At 43.6% G+C, this 18,508-nt stretch overlaps 1 protein-coding gene across 2 annotated transcripts in view; it reads left to right on the top strand.

Annotated features, from left to right (window-relative positions):
* Window positions 1-17,989, top strand: part of LOC146074808 (uncharacterized) — a 71,299-nt gene extending 53,310 nt beyond the window's left edge. The window contains exon 10 of one of the 2 annotated variants that reach the window (XM_083183324.1): window positions 17,068-17,989. In XM_083183324.1, coding sequence (XP_083039450.1) covers window positions 17,068-17,133 — 66 coding nt within the window. In that variant the 3' untranslated portion in view covers window positions 17,134-17,989. The remainder of the gene's footprint in view (window positions 1-17,067) is intronic. The other variant, XM_083183323.1, reaches the window with a different exon arrangement.
* Window positions 17,990-18,508: the final 519 nt, after the last annotated feature.

Raw genomic sequence — 18,508 nt, 5'->3', positions numbered from 1 at the left:
TTTACCTTTAAGGCTAGGGTGAGTGTCTGCCGGCAGACTCTCGCTGGTGCTGTCACTGTGTGGACGGCGCTGGGCGAGTCCAGGAATTCACTTCGACTAGTTTCGCCCGGAGGTGGGCTTCTTCAGGATATTCGTGAATCACCCCCCACCTTCCCCATTGTGGCATATGGTACCGGTACTAGGATAATTTACTAACAGGTACAAATAGTTAAAAAACTTACCAATACCATGTACAATTATTTAATCCATACTTACCATCTTTTTATCAGCAGCTAATTTTATTTCTGTTTCAATTTGTATTTTTTATTAATACTTGTATATTGTATATTTATTAAATTTTATTATGCAATGATAAATGTCCCAGAATATGTTTTAAATTTGTGAAATCTTAAATAAATCCCTTATTTTTTCATCGATCAACTGTGCATGTGATATATAAAGCATCGCTAAATTCATAGTACGCACATCAAATAAGGTTAGGTGACACTGAGCGCAGGGTGGGACCCAAGGGTGTTATTCCATATCATTTCTCCCCTAAGAGGTACCCTGTAGTATACCTCCAACACCCCGCAGCCGACCCACCTCAACCAAGTCTACAGCGCAGTCACCCCAGAACACCCTCTGTACACCACAGGTAACGATATAAGCAGGGACAGTACAGTTATCACACAGGGAACACATACCCACCGAGCTGCACAGAGCCTAGGCAGCCATCCATGGTGCCACTGGTCGCTTCAGCAGCCAGGTAGGTAACAATATAAGCAGGGACAGTGTAATGGCACACAGAAAACATATACCTACCAAGCTGCACAGCGCCTAGGCAGCCATCAGCAGCGCCACTGGTCCTTGCCACAGCCAGGTAGGTAACATTATGGGCAAAGAAAGCACAGTTACAGCAGAGACATTACAGTTATCACACAGGGGACATGAGGTTACATATGGCTTAGTGCCCAGATCCCAGGCAGCCATTTGCTGCACCCACTTCCTGTAGGAGAACCAGCAGTGGTGGTGGTGGGGGAGAGAGAGTCACTGAGGCCTGGGGAGAGGCAGTGAGGCCTGGGGCTGGAGTTGGGCATTCCCTGGGCTGAGTTCCCTGCCGCTGCCCCCTATAGTCATTCATACCTCGTCCCTAATGTGGGGGGGGGGGAGCACCATAGCATAGAGGGCTCCTGCTGGTGCTGGGGGACAGAGGCTGGGGCCTGCAGGCCTGATCTTCCTCTGGCTGTGTTCCGCCTACGGGTGCCAATGGGGGTCATCATGCCTGCAGCCGGGTCCTGATCCTCTGATGCTGTCCCCGGGGGCCTAGCTGCGCGCCGCTGGTGTCACTCCAGGGGCTGCGACCTGGTCCAGTGCTGCGTCATCCAGTGCACCCGTCTTGGCCGGGTGCGCCCGTCCTGGCTGGGGTGGGTGGTCAACGTGCTGCCTCCACCATTCATCCTCCTCTCCGTCCTCCCCCTCCGTCCTCCTCTCCTGTCCTCCTCCACCAGGGCACTTTTTCTCCGGGGGCCAGGGATGGAAGCTCCAGTGGAAGGGGAGCTCGCATGCGTGCGACCATCCCCGTCCCCAACCGGAAGCTAATCAGCTAATATATATATATTAATTAGACAGCATCTAAGGCGGATATTGTAGTTAATAATATATTTATTCCTTAGGGCCCCTCATTTTAAGTAACCCTGGCCCCCCACAGCTTTAATCCAGCTCTGATGCATATAAACTGTAAACAATTAGATGTTTGTAGACAACATTGGTATGAGCATCCAGCATTGAGTCCTTTTTATGCCTTGTCCTTTTCACCCACAAAACTGCTGCCTTCAGGCTGAAAATACAATCTGATTGTTTTGATGATACCATCATGGGTCTTCCTATTTAGAATGGTCAACATAAAAACAATTCTTGTGCAGGTGTGCATGCAATAAACCTGCCACATGTGGTGAAAGATAAGGGTCCATAGCAAAACCACCGTCCTCTTGCCTCAAGCTTGAACAAAAATGTTAGGAATCTCACCATGAATGAGATGCAATGTGTAATTAGAATATATCTCGCAGCAGAGAAAGCTTCAGACATCAGAGCACATGTCCTCAGTGAACATTGCTTTCAATTTAATAAAGTGACACAGTGCACAAATGCCGCCACGACTGTCCCACTGAACTCAGGGACTGTTGGGAAGAATGGTCACACACCTTCTGTCAATCAGAATCAGAATTCAGCAATGAGCAGAGGAGTGTGTGACTAATAATTTCACACTAGAAATGTATTTATTTTTTTACTCAGAGGCATATAAGAATAAAGTGTGTGCTGAATGAAATCTACAAGTATGGCCTCAGTCCATTCATTCCTCCAGCCACAGTGTTTCAGGCCCAACCATATAAAATAAAACAAAAAGAAAACCATATATATACGCTCATATGTGCTTATGTATTGTAATTGTGCATTCATTCCATCTTAAAATGTGTAAACTTTCATATACATTTTGTTTTTAGTTTAAGTTAAGTCTCATCTATCTATATACTTATTGCTGCTGTTCCTTTTGATGTTTATTGTAATCTGCCAAGCAAACCTTCTTTCTCACTAGCAGCACATCTTTGTGGTACTGGCTTGGAGGGGTTTTGCTTCTACGTAGCAAGTTCATGGTACAAGTAGACATTGAACCTTCTCCATCACATTTTCAGGACAAGACAAATACTCTAGTTCTATTGATAAATACAAATATATAATATCCCATAAATCCATATTGCCACCTTATAAAAACTGATGCCTGTGTAACCCACACGGACAACATATTATAGGTTTATTATTTATTTTATATTTATAATTTCTTAAATGCTGTGTACACATGGTACAATTTGACATTCGATTTTGACTATATAGTCAAAATCGAATCAGTATCGCATAGACATCAAGTGGAGATCAAACATGTTTTTAAACTTTCTATCCCGATTCGATGCCGATGAGTGCTCCAGTTCAGCTGAAATCGAAAAGCCAAATAGACAGGGCAGCAATGACTATATAGTGCAGATTGAATGTAGATAGTAGGAATTGTATGGAAATAGCACATGAGTTAGTTAAGATTGCATAGCAAGCGAATCTTATGTTGCCCATATATGGTGCGATGAACTCCGTGCTTTTAGTACTAGATTGCATAGCATCTAGTACAAAAAGCATACAATGTGCTACAACCCCGTGCTTTTTGTACTAGATACGATGCAATCTAGTATTAAGTGCAGTGGCGTAACTTGAAATTTTGCGCCCCCCCCCCCAGCCAAAAAAGTATCTGGAAATATAATTAATATAATAAACTTTTGTGCACTGCTTTGCTTCTGTACCTGGTGTCTTATGACGCTCTCCTGCGCAGGGCTTTCAGCACTGCAAGCAGGATCCAGGGTTATCAGCGCTGTGGGCGGGAGCCAGGGTCATTAGCGCTGCGGGTGGGTGCCAGGGTCATCAGCGCTGCAGGCGGGAGATTGTTATCAGCACTGTGGGCAGGAGACAGGTTTGTCAGCCCTGCCTCCCCTTTCACTGAGCATGGCAGCTCTGGTATTTTCAGCTGCGCCCCGCAGACTCCGCCACTGCTGGCTCCTCCAAGCCACGGCGAGGTCTGCGGCACCATTGTTACGCCACTGACAGGCTGCACAAACTTAATGTGCATTACGCCACTGCCCTGTTGCACCGTGTATGGGCACCTTAAGTCGAATAGCAAAGGAATCTCACCGTTGTACACACCATTAGGATTCCTTCAAATATTGTTTTCACTATGGATTTCAAACTAAAACAGTACTAGCGTATTATTTCTTGCCTTTGATTTAACACTAGTTCCTTTTAAACATCTGCTTTCCATCATTGACATGGTACTGACCATGATATAAGAGAGTCCATAAATATAAGAAATTGTGTTTTATTTATCACTAAACATAATTCCTTTAGAACATATGGATGTAAGCCATTAGATGGTTTATCTTCACCTTTAGGATGATCTTTACTCTCTCCATCTGCATTAACCAAATAACATCTAAAAGTGTGCAATGGTTAATACTACAAAACACGTTTCTAGTAGTGAACACTTAAAAGAATTTGAGCAGGTTTCTTCTTTATCACACTAATAAATCTTCCCTATCTATCTTTTGTTTACTCAGTACATCCACCTCATTGTTCTGCTTTCGCTTTCCATTTATTTGCATATTTCAAAGGTGCATCAAGTAACCTAGTCGAGAAAATAGTGAATTTTCAAACAGGATTTGACAGTTATCAATTGCTGCAGTTGCTGCTCTGTCCTTATTATGGTCTGCCAATATAGCTATTTTCAAGCTGTATATTACGTTTTTCCATTTAGCTATTCTTCACACGTGTAAACTTTTAATCTGGTGTTTCTCATGGTGTAGATGACTTGAATTTTACCACAGCCTTTGTGTTTTAGTTTTTTTAATGGTCTGGAATGGTTAATAAGCATTTACAACACACATACAACATATGTTTACCATATGCGCAAGTGTGTTTCTGTAGAGTGCCCCTTTCTGTTTGTGTAAATTAATACCAGCTCTTGTTAGGCTGGTAGCATATGTTTTTCAGATGAATGCTTAGGGATACACAATATAGGGTTTTCAGGTTTTTCTCAAAGCTAATAGAAAGTCTAATGGACACACCATAACCCAGAGATCATATTATATAATGTGAAGGAACATTTTTAATTTTCAAATTTCATTATAAAAGAGATTGATTATATAATTATATATTAATTAGAGGTTAATGATAAATTAAATTAGAAAAAAGTGTGGCTGTGCACTATAAAGCAGAGAATAAAGACCCAATCTAAATATATTCGTCTTTTATTCTAGCAGCAGTCGGATGTGGATAATCAAACCACATAAACAAAAACAGACATAATAACAATGGAAAGACTGCATTGGAATAATGACTTCTTTTTCTTTTTTAAAAAAAGGATAATAAAAAATCTCTAGATGGTACTCTGCACTTGTGACTCCAGACAAACAACCTAAATTTCCCACACTGGGAAAATGGGAGATAGACATGGGTTGTACAGTGACAGATGATGAATGGCATGCAGTATTTCAAGTAAATTGCGGCGGCTCTAAATGCATATCACATATTGAACAGCAGTTCAAACTCATCCATAGGCTTTATATGACTCCGGCCTTGCTACATAGGATATGGCCAGATCTATCGAGAGCATGCTGGCGAGACTGTCAGTTAATAGGGTCGATCTGTCACATTTTTTGGGCATGCGCATTGTTAACCAATTTATAGAAACAGGTATTTCAGTTAATATCTTCTTTAGTGTTTGAAAATAAATAGCCACTGTGATTATCCTAATAAAACTGTGCAGTCTCTTAATTAATTCAAATTGGAATATTTAGTAGATGTTAGACAGATCAGAGACAGGAATACTGTTAGTTATTAATGCATGCAACAATACAGCAATATTTTCCTCATGTTAGTAGATGTTAGAGTTCATAGCCGGCCCTAGCCAATATGAAGCCCTAGGCAAGATTTTGGCTTGTGCCCCCTAGCACTGCCACTTGTTTCGCCTCTGTCCCTGCACCCCTTTCCCAGCACCATCATCACTCATCACAGCAGTCGTCATTTTGGTGCTCCTACCCTCTATTTTAAATAGAAACAGTGCGCACATTTGGCGCGCATCCCAAAAAGGGGTGTGTTCTCGCTGGTAAGGGGCATGGCCACACAATAGTACCCCCAATTCAAAATATGCCACACATTAGTGCAACGTTATTCACATTATATCATGTGATAGTGTCCCTTATTCACATTACATCACTTAGTAGTACCATTTAACCTTATATACTTTACTTCTCACAGTAGTGCCCATTATTCACATTACATCACACTGAATTGCTCTTTTTTTCACATACCACACAATAGTGCCCATTCTATATGTTAAACCATACAGTAGACCACCTTATACACATAATGCCACACATTAGTAATGCCTTTATACACATAATACCACACAGTGATGCCCCTTACACATGACAGTGCATTATTAATGTCCTTATAAACATAATGCGCATTACACATTATGCCAACCTTTATTAATGCCCTTATACACATAATGACACACCTAATGTCCCTTATACATATGTCGCACATTATTAATGCATTTATACATGGCACACACATGCCCCTTACACATATGCCAAACACTATTGCACAACCAACCCACTTGCACTCAGCACTCACAGAGCCACTATCACTGTGACCTCTGCCTCTGCTTGGATACAGATGTGTCCTCATACATCTTGCCTCAATACGCCATGCAGCTCCCGGCCAGCTCTGCTAACATCGGGCACCTTTTTTGCTGAAAATTCATCTTATTTGCATGATTATGTGACCAGGACACACAAGCAGCTTCCGATAATTAAAATTATATGCAGCATGCCTATATTCTGTGTGCGACTGTGGCTGTATCTGCATACGGAATGCTATATTACAGTGATTTCCATGAATATACTATTCCGCATGCAGATACAGCTGCACTCACACACAGAGTATAGGCATGCTGTATATCATTTTAATCAGCAGAAGCTGCTGGTGCCCCTAGGCATTCCAAGTGCCCTAGACATTTGCCTAGTTTGCCTATGCCTAAGGCCGGCTCTGAGAAGGAGCTATAGCAAAACCGAGCACAAAGACCACTGGACAATGCCCTTAGATATGCATTGTAGGTATGCGAAAACATATCAATTTTTTTTATTTGAAATTAATATTCAAAAAATGTGTGATAACGACCGGTGGGTCTTGGAGAGCAACATGATCAGTGTCCCATCTAGCAGCAGGGGTGGGTGCACCATTGCTTGCTGCATTGCGGGTTGAACAGTACCAGGCAGGAGCCACCCTGTCCTCTATTCCAGGTGTTAGCAGCGCTCCTGGGCCAGAGCCAACTAAAACTCACAGCAGCAGTGGTGTGAAACAAAGCTCCATTGAAAGAGCTGCGGCCACACTTGGATCCTGCTGTGAGCCACACATCTGCTGCTGTACATGCAGGTGCCCTTTTAGGGCTTGGAGCCCAGAGGCAGGCAACTCCTTTGTCTCTGAGAGATACGACCCTGGCTCTTACATATTTGCCGTAATGAAAGATGAATGGGAAACAATGAGTAAAGCAATTACAGGGTTTAATTTCCTCAGCTGTACTAAATGACAGATTGTTTACAGATGCTACATGCACTCATGTAGGTAGCAAATGAGATAGAAGCAGTGGCGGATTCAGGGGGGCGGCACCTGGGCACGTGCCCCCTGTCATTTTGTGGCTGAGGACCAGGGCTTTCCAATGAGCCCATCCCCGTGTCTCTAGCCCCCAGGAACCGGAGATATCGCCTGGCAAAGCTGTAACATTTTTTCCCCATAGGATAATATGGGACCCGTCACTTCCGACCCCCACCCAGTTCCGACAGCTTTCAGTTCCCCTGCTGGCATCACAGAAGCTTGAGGTTGATATCATTTAATTCCAAATCGCTTGGCCTTTAACTTGATACTAGGCTGGTCCATATCGGTCAATCGGTTCCAGAGATATTGCCTGTAATTTTTTTTATTTTTGAAATGTAATTTCATGGCTGTTCATGTTCTTTGAGTGCAGATTACTCTGGAACCAATCGATCCAGTTTCACTGGACCAAAATCATTCAAAGCCCACTCAAAAGTTCTTCAATATGACACTGGACTCATGTAAATGGGTCAGTTGGTTCTGAAGATATAGCCGGTTAAATGAGATAACTGGTTAAAGGGGGGGAGGGGTGGTTTTCTCTCCCCCTCACACCAGAAAATGCAGGGACTAGGCTGGTGTAAAAGGGGCCAACCTGGGAATGCATTTTCTGGTGTGAAAGGAGTATTATTTCAAATAGCTGGGACCTGCATTGCTCTGAATACATGTGCATAGACACAACAGACCCAGAAAACACTCCTAAAAAGTCAAATACAGTGCAGCAGACAACCGGCTCTGACATCTTTTTTAATAATCTATTTTTTCACATCTTCTCATTTCTTTGTATGAGCACCATGTCTAAATGTATGTGATTTTAACTCTTTATTTCACCTAGAAAGAATCAATCCCCTTCTGTTCCTATAAAAATAAAGGAATCAAGACAAAGGGGAATTTTTTAAAAGAATGTTTATTAAAAGTTACATTTTATTGAATTCACCATTACAATACAGTAAACATAAGAATAAAAAGTCTCTTTGTGTGCACTCAAACAGCGTAACATCTTTTCCGCACAATCTTCTGTGCTACCACAGTTCTTTGCTCTGAATACAGCCAGGCTCTGCCACTGTCAGTGGCTATCACTTCTGCCTGGCGGCGGCTGTCCCCCATTTACCGCGAACATGTATTCCCCCTTGGCAATGAGCATGTAATCTCACATGGCAACGAGCATGAAACCCTTAGCAATGAGCATGTAGATAAGCAGCACTTATGTAGCATAATTTTTAATAGGCATTATGGTGTTTGGCATAATACATAATGGATATAATGGCGTGTAACTTAACATGTAATGGATATTATGGTATAAATGTTGAATACGCGCTTTTGGTGGACAATGTCCCTGTTTATGAAGCATATTGTGAATTTTGGCTTAATCTGTGTGGCATTATGTGAATTCTGGCTCAATCCGTGTGGCATTATGTGAATTCTGGCTCAATCCGTGTGGTATTATGTGAATTTTGGCACAATCCTTGTGGTATTATGTGAATTTTGGCACAATCCATGTGGCATTATGTGAATTTTGGCTCCATCCATGTGGCATTATGTGAATTTTGGCTCAATCCATTTGGCATTTTATGAATTTGGCTCAATCCGTATGGTATTATGTAAATTTTGGCTCAATCCATGTGGCATTATTTGAATTTTGGCTCAATCCATGTGGCATTATGTGAATTTTGGCTCAATGCATGTGGTATTATGTGAATTTTGGCTCAATCCGAGTGGCATTATGTGAATTTTGGCTCATTCCATTTGGCATCATGTGTAAGGGGCAAGTATAATGGTGTCTAGTATTTTGTTGCATAATGTGTAGAATTTGTATATGGTGTTGTACACTACACTCAAGGACAAGCCCCCTGTTGAGTGGCCACACCCCCTTTTCCGGAGCGCGCGCACAACTACAGCCTTCACTTTTGTCGCCATGGTGGGCCTGCGCACTTTAAATGCAAGGGCCTATTTTAATCCCATTCCCATCCTCTCTCTGCAGCTCTCTTAGCATGTACACTTGCACCACTAACACCGCCCCTCCCTCACCTAAACCTTCTTTTATCATGGTGCCCCCCCTGTCATTTTATCCTGGATCCGCCCCTGGATAGAAGATACAGTATTTGATAAAGATTATATATATGCTCTGTATCATGTTAGCCAGAAGAAAATATACAATTACAGTCAAGTTTTAAAAGATAAATATAATTTCCAGCACCTTAGGACTAGGTGGTCCTTTCATCAGGGTCCTTCTTAACTCAAGATTTTTGACGGTACTTGTTTCCTATCTGGGCGCCCACTAAGTTAATTGAGCACCATGCTATTCTCCGTAGTGAAATCTGATCGCATCGCATCGTACACATACACGATATTGAACGATGCGATGCGATGCGATGCGATCCGATTCGATTTCCCATAGGAAACAATGTTAAATGGCTCAATTTAGCCAAATTATCATAGGAACAATAGTAAATGGGCCAAAAACACCCCTGAACATTGAAATGTCCCCCCAAAAGTAGTTGACGCCACCCCGCCATCAACGTGAACCCGAAGCGTGGCGAGCGCAGCGAGCCCGCGAGGGGCGGCGGTACGCGTCCTCCGACCTTTTCATGCCCTACTATCCACTAGGGCGTGGAGTGAGAATAGAATAGTGTGGCGAGCGCAGCGAGCCACCGAGCCCGAAGCGTGGCGAGCGCAGCGAGCCCCGCGAGGGGACGCGGATACCTTCACAGGTAAACGCGTCCCTTTGCGGGCTTCCCAGGTGTCCGCGTCGCCATGGACACCTGGGAAGCCCGCGAGGGGACGCGTATAACTGTGAAGGTATCCGCGTCCCCTCGCGGGGCTCGCTGCGCTCGCCACGCTTCGGGCTCGGTGGCTCGCTGCGCTCGCCACACTATTCTATTCTCACTCCACGCCCTAGTGGATAGTAGGGCATGAAAAGGTCGGAGGACGCGTACCGCCGCCCCTCGCGGGCTCGCTGCGCTCGCCACGCTTCGGGTTCACGTTGATGGCGGGGTGGCGTCAACTACTTTTGGGGGGACATTTCAATGTTCAGGGGTGTTTTTGGCCCATTTACTATTGTTCCTATGATAATTTGGCTAAATTGAGCCATTTAACATTGTTTCCTATGGGAAATCGGATCGCATCGCATCGCATCGCATCGTTCAATATCGTGTATGTGTACGATGCGATGCGATCCGATTTCAGTACGGTGCCGTACGTAGAAAACCTGGGCGCCCAGATAGGAAACAAGTACCTTTTTGACTTTATATTAGCATCTCTTATATCCAGGTGCAAGTTTTTTCGCCTGGACCTTTTTTTTTTTTTAAATTGATAGACTGTATAGTACAATTCCTGTTATTCTGTACACGAAATGTAATTTTCATCTATCAATTAATCAGTTATTACAGTTATTTGTTTACTATGCAAATAAATGACATGTAACCCGGTTTAGTGATGGAGAGCCTTTAAAATACAATTGCTTCTAGGAAGACACCTAATCCCACAGCAGTTGTCCATTTTATGCCCCAATTGCAGTCCCCTGCCAAGATCTCAGTATGTCACAAAGCACCCCAGATTACAGTAGGTCTGTTACAACTCTGTATGTTTTGCTGTGTTTTCCATGAGTGTGTTTCCTCACCACAAGGGATCGCCAGAGGTGCTGCTCTCCATTTGTCAGGTAATTTATGATGCAATTACCAGCATGTCCTACACCTGACTCTTGGCTTGAGTCCAGCACTATGGGCTGGGTCATTGAGGATTCTGCAATATTGTTTTCACTCATGTTTTATGTTTTGCCTTGCCAAGCTTGATTCCTGCACCTATTTATGTACCTGATGATCTTCTGTGCTAACCATTTCTGCCTTGTCAAAGTTATACGGATCTGAAGTTGTTAAGCCATGAAAGAGAAACCTACTGTATACTTGTGAAAGTATAATATATATCCGCATTACCTGCACCCTCATGCCATTGTAACTTGCTCCAATACATCTCATACTGTATCTACTACTACTATGTAACTTATAGTTTAACTAGCATCCAGGGGGTTCATATTAACAATGTCTTACAGGACTTAGAGACAGTCACTATACTAAACACATAAGTATCATGGAAAGTAGTTTGTAGACTTCCCTCCCTTTCTCAGTGTAATAAATACAGTGAATTTGAAGTGAATAAAGTGATGCTGTACATGCATACAATGTACAGCGAGGTACCAGGAAGAAGAGCCCCTATTGCTAAGTGCCATCTAGCAAATGCACCCACTGCAGTTACGGTACTTACACTTGATTAAAGCTAAGTGAACACTGTAAATCTGGTGATTTGCACTATGTAAATGTCTTCCATTCTATCATATTTGACTTATTAGATGTACTTCTAGAGTAGTGAAAATGCATACACTGCATTGCATTTCATTTTAGCATAACAAAATTGTTATAGCTAATCCCTTATGGGCCCTACACAAGGGGAGATTTTGCTAACATCGCTCGACCTGTCAGTGCCAGTGTTCTCCGGTGAGAGTATTGGCCCTGCCCGGTGACCTAACTAGATTTACCGCTGTCGCTATGGCCCGTACACACAAAGCGATGTACAGATTGAATGCTCTCCATCCAGCGGGGGCTGGCGGTTGGTGATCCAGCCCTCACCAGCGGACGAGATGCACATGGGTACCCTTACTATGGAGCTCCCCGCCGATCCCCGACACTCACCCCCACCTCCCTCTCCCCCCTCCCCTAACCCTGCCCATCTCCCTGAAGCGTTTCCCCCACCGCCCGGTAACTGGGACGCGTGTGCGTGTGGGACGCCATTTCACCAGCAGGGGCAATCTGACAAGCCCCGGCGCTGGCTGAGAGGTGCTCCATCTGTAGGGGCATTTTCTAAACGCTTTAGACAAATGAAGTCATATTGCTTGGAAAATGCTCTGAAATAGCCCATGTGTAGGCCCCATGACAATATAAGATTTATAAATATATTAATATTCACTGGCCAGGTTATATAATATTTGGCAGCAGAACAGTATGTATGTATTTTACAGCTAAAGCATATTGCTTTGTAATGCTCTTAATACTAGATATGCAGATAGAGCCATCCTCATCTAGCCCTTTAATAGAATTAAGTGAGCCAGAGCTGTCGGACTTAATCCTCTGCTAATCCCCTACTGTATTGTTCTATGTATTTATTGTAGCTGAGAACAATAGACGATAATAAGCCTTGGTGAGCCATGGCTCTCCAGAGAAGGCTAGTTGAAGAATGCTCCATTTGTAACATCTGTCCTGCTAACAGCCCACATATATTTTGTAAGATGCAGGGACTTCAATTCACAATTAGAACAGGTATTTTTCATAATAAATACCCCAATATTATGAAATATTTCAATTTTAGTACAGTATAAAAAAGTTAAGATCTTTTAAGTACTGAATATAATATTTGACATTCAGAGACATGAGGCCTGTCTTGTCAAGCCCAGAAAGTCTACTTAGCCTGAGGACCCAGTGAAAATAAGGGAAATGTAGTAAGATATATAGCTGAGTTTCTCTGAGCCGCAAGCCTTCGGCTTTTTTTTACTTTTTCCAGAAATCCTTTTTTTTGTTTTTTTCTTACCTTGGGTGCTTTAAACTTGGCAGCTCAATAAATGCAAAGATTACATCACACGTTCTTGAAAGTAGCTCATGAATAATGTTCAAATGTGACTACCGATATAGTAGTGTGCTTTAGTTATTATGATTTCTGTATTTGTTATTATTTGTTCTCAGATAAAAATCAGTCTAAATCGATGTGGTTTCAGGAGCTAAAAAAACATTTAAAAATAATTCTTAAAAAGTCACCTGTTGGTACTGTAAATCATACCTGCCGACATGTACGATCTTTGCCGTATACCACTGCTGTATATACATATATATATACTAGGTGATTCATCGCGCCCTACGTGCGCTCTTCACACCGTCGTAAGGGGCTGCGCCCCCTTAATTTGTGAACGTTTGTATATGAGAAATATGGTTAGAATTGTATGAAAGATGCCTGTATTGCAACTTAGGTGTCCGCGAATCGCGGGAGGGGGGGTCGCGGAGGGTGCCGCGAATTGCAGGAGGGGGGGGTTGTGGGGGGGTGGATGCTGCGAATCGCGGGAGGGGGGTCGCGGGGAGGGTTGCCGCAAATCGCGGGAGGGGGGTTACGGGGGCGGGGGTTGCGGCGAATCATGGTAGGGGGGGTGTGCCGTGAATCACGGGAGAGGGGGTCACGGGGTGGGGTGCCGAGAATCGCGGGGGTGTGTGTGCCGTGAATCACGGGAGTGGGGGTTGCGGGGGGGTGGGGGGGGTGTGACGCGAATCGCCAAAAGAAAAAATCAACACAGAAAGGTCAACACATGTAAATGTTGACATAAGTGTGGCACTTCATTGGTGTCCATGTCGACACATGAGAATGAATATGAAAACATTCAAAAAATGAAAAAAAAAACTTCAAAAACTCATGTCAACCTTTTTCATTGTTTACCATAGCCATGTCAGTGTTTTCCATGTGCAATTTAATTCTGGAGCTGCCGCGAATCGCGGGGGGGTGCCGCGAATTGCGGGAGGGGGGGTTACGGGGCGGGGGTTGCGGCAAATCATGGGAGGGGGGGTCGCGGGGGTGTGCTGTGAATCACGGGAGGGGTGGTCACGGGGTGGGGTGCCGAGAATCGCGGGGGAGGTGTGTGTGTGTGTGCCGTGAATCGCGGGAGTGGGGGTTGTGGGGGGGGGTGTGACGCAAATCGCCACAAGAAAAAATCAACACAGAAAGGTCAACACATGTAAATGTTGACATAAGTGTGGCACTTCATTGGTGTCCATGTCGACACATGAGAATGAATATGAAAATATTCAAAAAATTAAAAAAAAAACTTCAAAAACTCATGTCAACCTTTTTCATTGTCGACCATAGCCATGTCAGTGTTTTCCATGTGCAATTTAATGCTGGAGCTGCCGCGAATCACGGGGGGTGCCGCGAATTGCGGGAGGGCGGGGTTCACAGGGGTTCCGGTGGGGGGTTGCCGCGAATTGCGGGAGGTGGGGGGTCACGGGGGGTGCCGCGAATCGCGGGAGGGGGGGTTGCGGGGGGTGTGACGCGAATCGCCACAAGAAAAAATCAACACAGAAAGGTCAACACATGTAAATGTTGACATAAGTGTGCCACTTCATTGGTGTCCATGTTGACACATGACAATGAATATGAAAACATTCAAAAAATGAAATAAATCTTCAAAAACTCATGTCAACCTTTTTCATTGTCGACCATAGCCGTGCCAGTGTTTTGCATGTGCCATTTAATCCTGAGGCTGCCGCGAATCGCGGGTGGTGCCGCCATTTGCGGGAGGGGGGGGGTTGCGGGGGGTGGGTGCCGCGAATCACGGGAGAGCGGGGTTCATGGGGGTTCCGGTGGGGGGTTGCCGCGAATTGCGGGAGGGGGGGGTCGCGGGGGGTGTGACGCGAATCGCCACAAGAAAAAAATCAACACAGAAAAGGTCAACACATGTAAATGTTGACATAAGTGTGCCACTTCATTGGTGTCCATGTCGACACATGACAACGAATATGAAAAAATTAAAAAAATTAAAAATAAATCTTCAAAAACTCATGTCAACCTTTTTCATTGTCGACCATAGCCATGTCAGTGTTTTGCATGTGCCATTTAATCCTGGGGCTGCTGCGAATTGCGCGGGGGGGGGGGTGCCGCGAATCACGGGAGGGGGGTCGCAGGGGGGGTGCCGCCAATCGTGCAAGGGGGGGTCGCGGGGGGGGTATTTTTGCCGCGAATCGCGGGAGGGAGGTCGCGGGGTGGGTGTTTTTTCCGCGAATCGGGGGGGGGGGTCACGGGGGAGGGTTTGCCGCGATTCGCGGGAGGGGGGGGTCGCGGGGTGGTGGTTATGCCGCGAATTGCGGGAGGGGTCGTGGGGGGGTTCTTTTTGCAGCGAATCGCGGTAGGGGGGGTCGCGGGGGAGCGGGAGGGGGGGTTTTGCCGCAAATCGCGGGAGGGGGGCGCTCACCTGGTGGCTGTGGAGTAGCAGTGCTGGGCAACATGTGAAGGCAGTGGGTGTCTGGCACTGTCTGTGGGCTCACTGGGCTGGTTCTCTGTCACATACCTCCCAACATCACCCTCTCCAGGAGGGACACAATGCTCTGTTTCTAGACTTCCCCTTAATGTATGATTGCCATCACCTGTTTTAAACAGGTTAATTTCTCAGAAAGGTGTTCAGCACAGATGAAGGCAATCACACATTAAGAGGAAAGTCCAGGAACAGAGCGTTATAGACACAGACACCCACTTTGAGTGACAGATGTAGCCAAATATATAGGAGATATATATATATATATATATATATATATATACATATACCAAGCATGTCTGAATTACTATACTGTATTAGTCTCTTCCACCTCTAATGGGAGACCATTTAACTTGTCCACTTTCCTTTCTGTAAAGTAATTTCCTCAGAAGCTATCTCCCCCCACTCTCAGTGCATGTCTTTGTGTTTTAATACTCGTCTTCCTTTGAAGAATGTCTCCTTCCTGTTCCTTGTTAAAGACATTGTGTACTGTATAAGCACTTATTTTCGCGAGCCATAATTTTTGCGAAAATGTAGATATCTGTGATTTTGCGAGCTGAAAATTTTGCGAATTTTATATGAACCTAAATAGAACCCCTTTTTCAAAAATATTTGGCGAGGCTTAAATTTTCGCGATTATGGCGGGCTCGCGAAAATCGCGAAAATTAAAGCCTCGCGAAAATAAGTTGCTTATACAGTATTTAAAAGTTTCTTACATGTTGCCCTTTTCTTTTCCTGCTCCAAACTATACATGTTAAGATATCTTAGGGCCAGATGTATCAAGCTTCAAAAGGTGATAAAATGGAGAGTGATCAACAGCTAGCCAATCAGCTCCTAACTGTAATTTTAAACCCCAGCCTATAACATGACAGTTATATCATATATAGTGTGATAAGTTATAGGAATAGGTTATCTTTGGAAGTGTTGCAATTTCTCTTTACAGCCTTATTTACAGAAAAGGGTTTTCAGAAATGTCTTGCGGTTGGAATGATGTGATGTGGCAAAGAATAGACTTTGTAGGGGGAAGAGCAGAGAAAAATGATAGGATCTTAAGATACATAACTATAGTACTGTATATACAGATGGCGCCATTCTCTCCCTTGCCACCAGCGTGAAAAATGTCAGTATCTGGTGGCTGCTGGCAGAGGGTGGGCCGGCGGACGTGGATGCGCGAGCGCCTCTCACACGCTCGCACATCCATTGATGAGAATGGGGTGTGCGTCTCCGACACGCGTGGATGGCGCAATAGGAGACACTCAGATGAAAGCGGCTCCACCTGTACCTAGAACTGTAATTATATAGGCTTCTATTAGGTAATGCCATCTGTAGATGGTGTTGGCTAACCGCTCCAGGTTCTGGAAAGTATTGCATTCTGGAACTTGGTACACATGAGAAATGCCCCTAAATATTCCATCCTTATGCACTATTTATGTGGCAGTCTTGCAGGGCTGCCATCGGTTGCTGGTGCAGGACCAATTTAAATTATTTAGGTTCAGTGTTATAGGCAAAATCAAAGTTGGTGGCTGCTAATCTTAATATACGGACAAACAAGCACAACTGTACACCACCATATACTGTAACTGAACCTAAGAATGAAAGTTAGGCACAATTTACTTTAATGTATAATTTTTGCTGAATTTCTCAATAAGAAGCTTTCAGTTTAGGGGTGCCTTGGAAAAAAATGGTGTTGTGATTCAAAATATGGGACCACTGCCTTAGATAATTATCTGATTCATACCCTGACTAAGCTTACTGTAGATAATAAGATGCTTCTGGTTTCATTACAGGTCCTCAAGGCTGCAGCCTGGTTGTTGTCACAACCTCCACATAATAATTCAAGAGATGGTCCATGATCCATTTACAGCAGTAGAATTGTGTCCCACATCATACATCATCTGCCATGTGACCTGGGGAGGAGGAATGAAATACATAATAATGACTCTGCTTTGATTATTTTGTGAAACAGATGTTCTTCTCTTGTGTTATTATATACGAATAGCATGTAATTATTGACTGTTTAAGAGCTGAACATATGAGTGGGTTCCATGTACTGTATGAATTACAGTGCAGTTAATATGTCAAATGTTCATTATTCAAAACAAGTGTTCAATTACTTTCTTAGCTAATATACTATGTATCATATTTAACTGTTTCGGCTCTAATCAATATGTCATTATGAGAAAAGCTTAACATATTTTCTAAAGCTGTTCTATATGATAGATTGTTTCATGCAAAACCAAAATCCCAAACTGTAGCTGCAAAGTTTTAAAATTGTAATATTATTTAAGAAATGTTTACATTTTTTTGGTTTTACTTTTAATTTGTAGAACTAGTTTTAGAAACCAGTCAAATTGTTTAGATTATTATGTAAAATCAGCATTACAAATCTTATCCATGAACTTGCAACCTAAGATGCATTCCATCACCTGTTTTTATTAGGAAATATAAATATAATATAATACATACTATATAATATAAGGAAAAGTATTTTAAAACCACAGTTACTTTATATTTTCAATAAACCTAACAGGGAATTAAAGACTGATAAGGAAATGTTTTTGTTATCAAGTATTCTTCGGTGTACACTGACATTACTACTCAGTTTTGTGTATTTAAAAAACACACAGAAATGTGATTTCTTACATCAATTTCTCATTGCTATGTGAAAAGCATATACTGTCCCTATGTGCATGACTCATTATTCACATTAACATTACGGGGGAACTTTACCAATATGAAAAACCTAGTTTTTCGTATTGGTATTTCCCCTCCAACTGCATACGACTGTTTTAGTCGTATGCAAAGTCGTGTTCCGGAGGGGAAATTACAAAGCAGTCAGATACGACTGCTTTGTAACCCTCCGATGGTGTAACAATTCGTATTAGCGGCCGTATATACGGCTGCTAATACGAATTATTTCTAGCAGTCTGCACGGATCAGTCAGATCTGTGCAGGCTGCAGAGTGTAAAAAAAATTTCAAAAAATAAATAAATGGAAAAAATATCGGCGTGGGGTCCCCCCCACAGCCGAAACTAGCACCAGGCTGAAGGAGCCGGGGCCGGTAATTAAAAATCAGGGAACCCGACAAATAGGGGTTCCCCGATTTTTAACAACCAGCCCCAGGCTCCAGGTCCGGGGCTGGTTCCCAAAATACGGGGGACAAAATGACTAGGGGTCCCCCGTATTTTAAGAACCAGCCCCAGGCAAAACCAGCCAGCAGGGTAATGC

Source organism: Crinia signifera, chromosome 4 (assembly GCF_055691185.1).
Source record: "Crinia signifera chromosome 4, ASM5569118v1, whole genome shotgun sequence".
NCBI lineage: Eukaryota > Metazoa > Chordata > Amphibia > Anura > Myobatrachidae > Crinia > Crinia signifera.
Note: the sequence above shows the minus strand (reverse complement) of the source record. Positions and strands in the feature narration are given on the sequence as shown.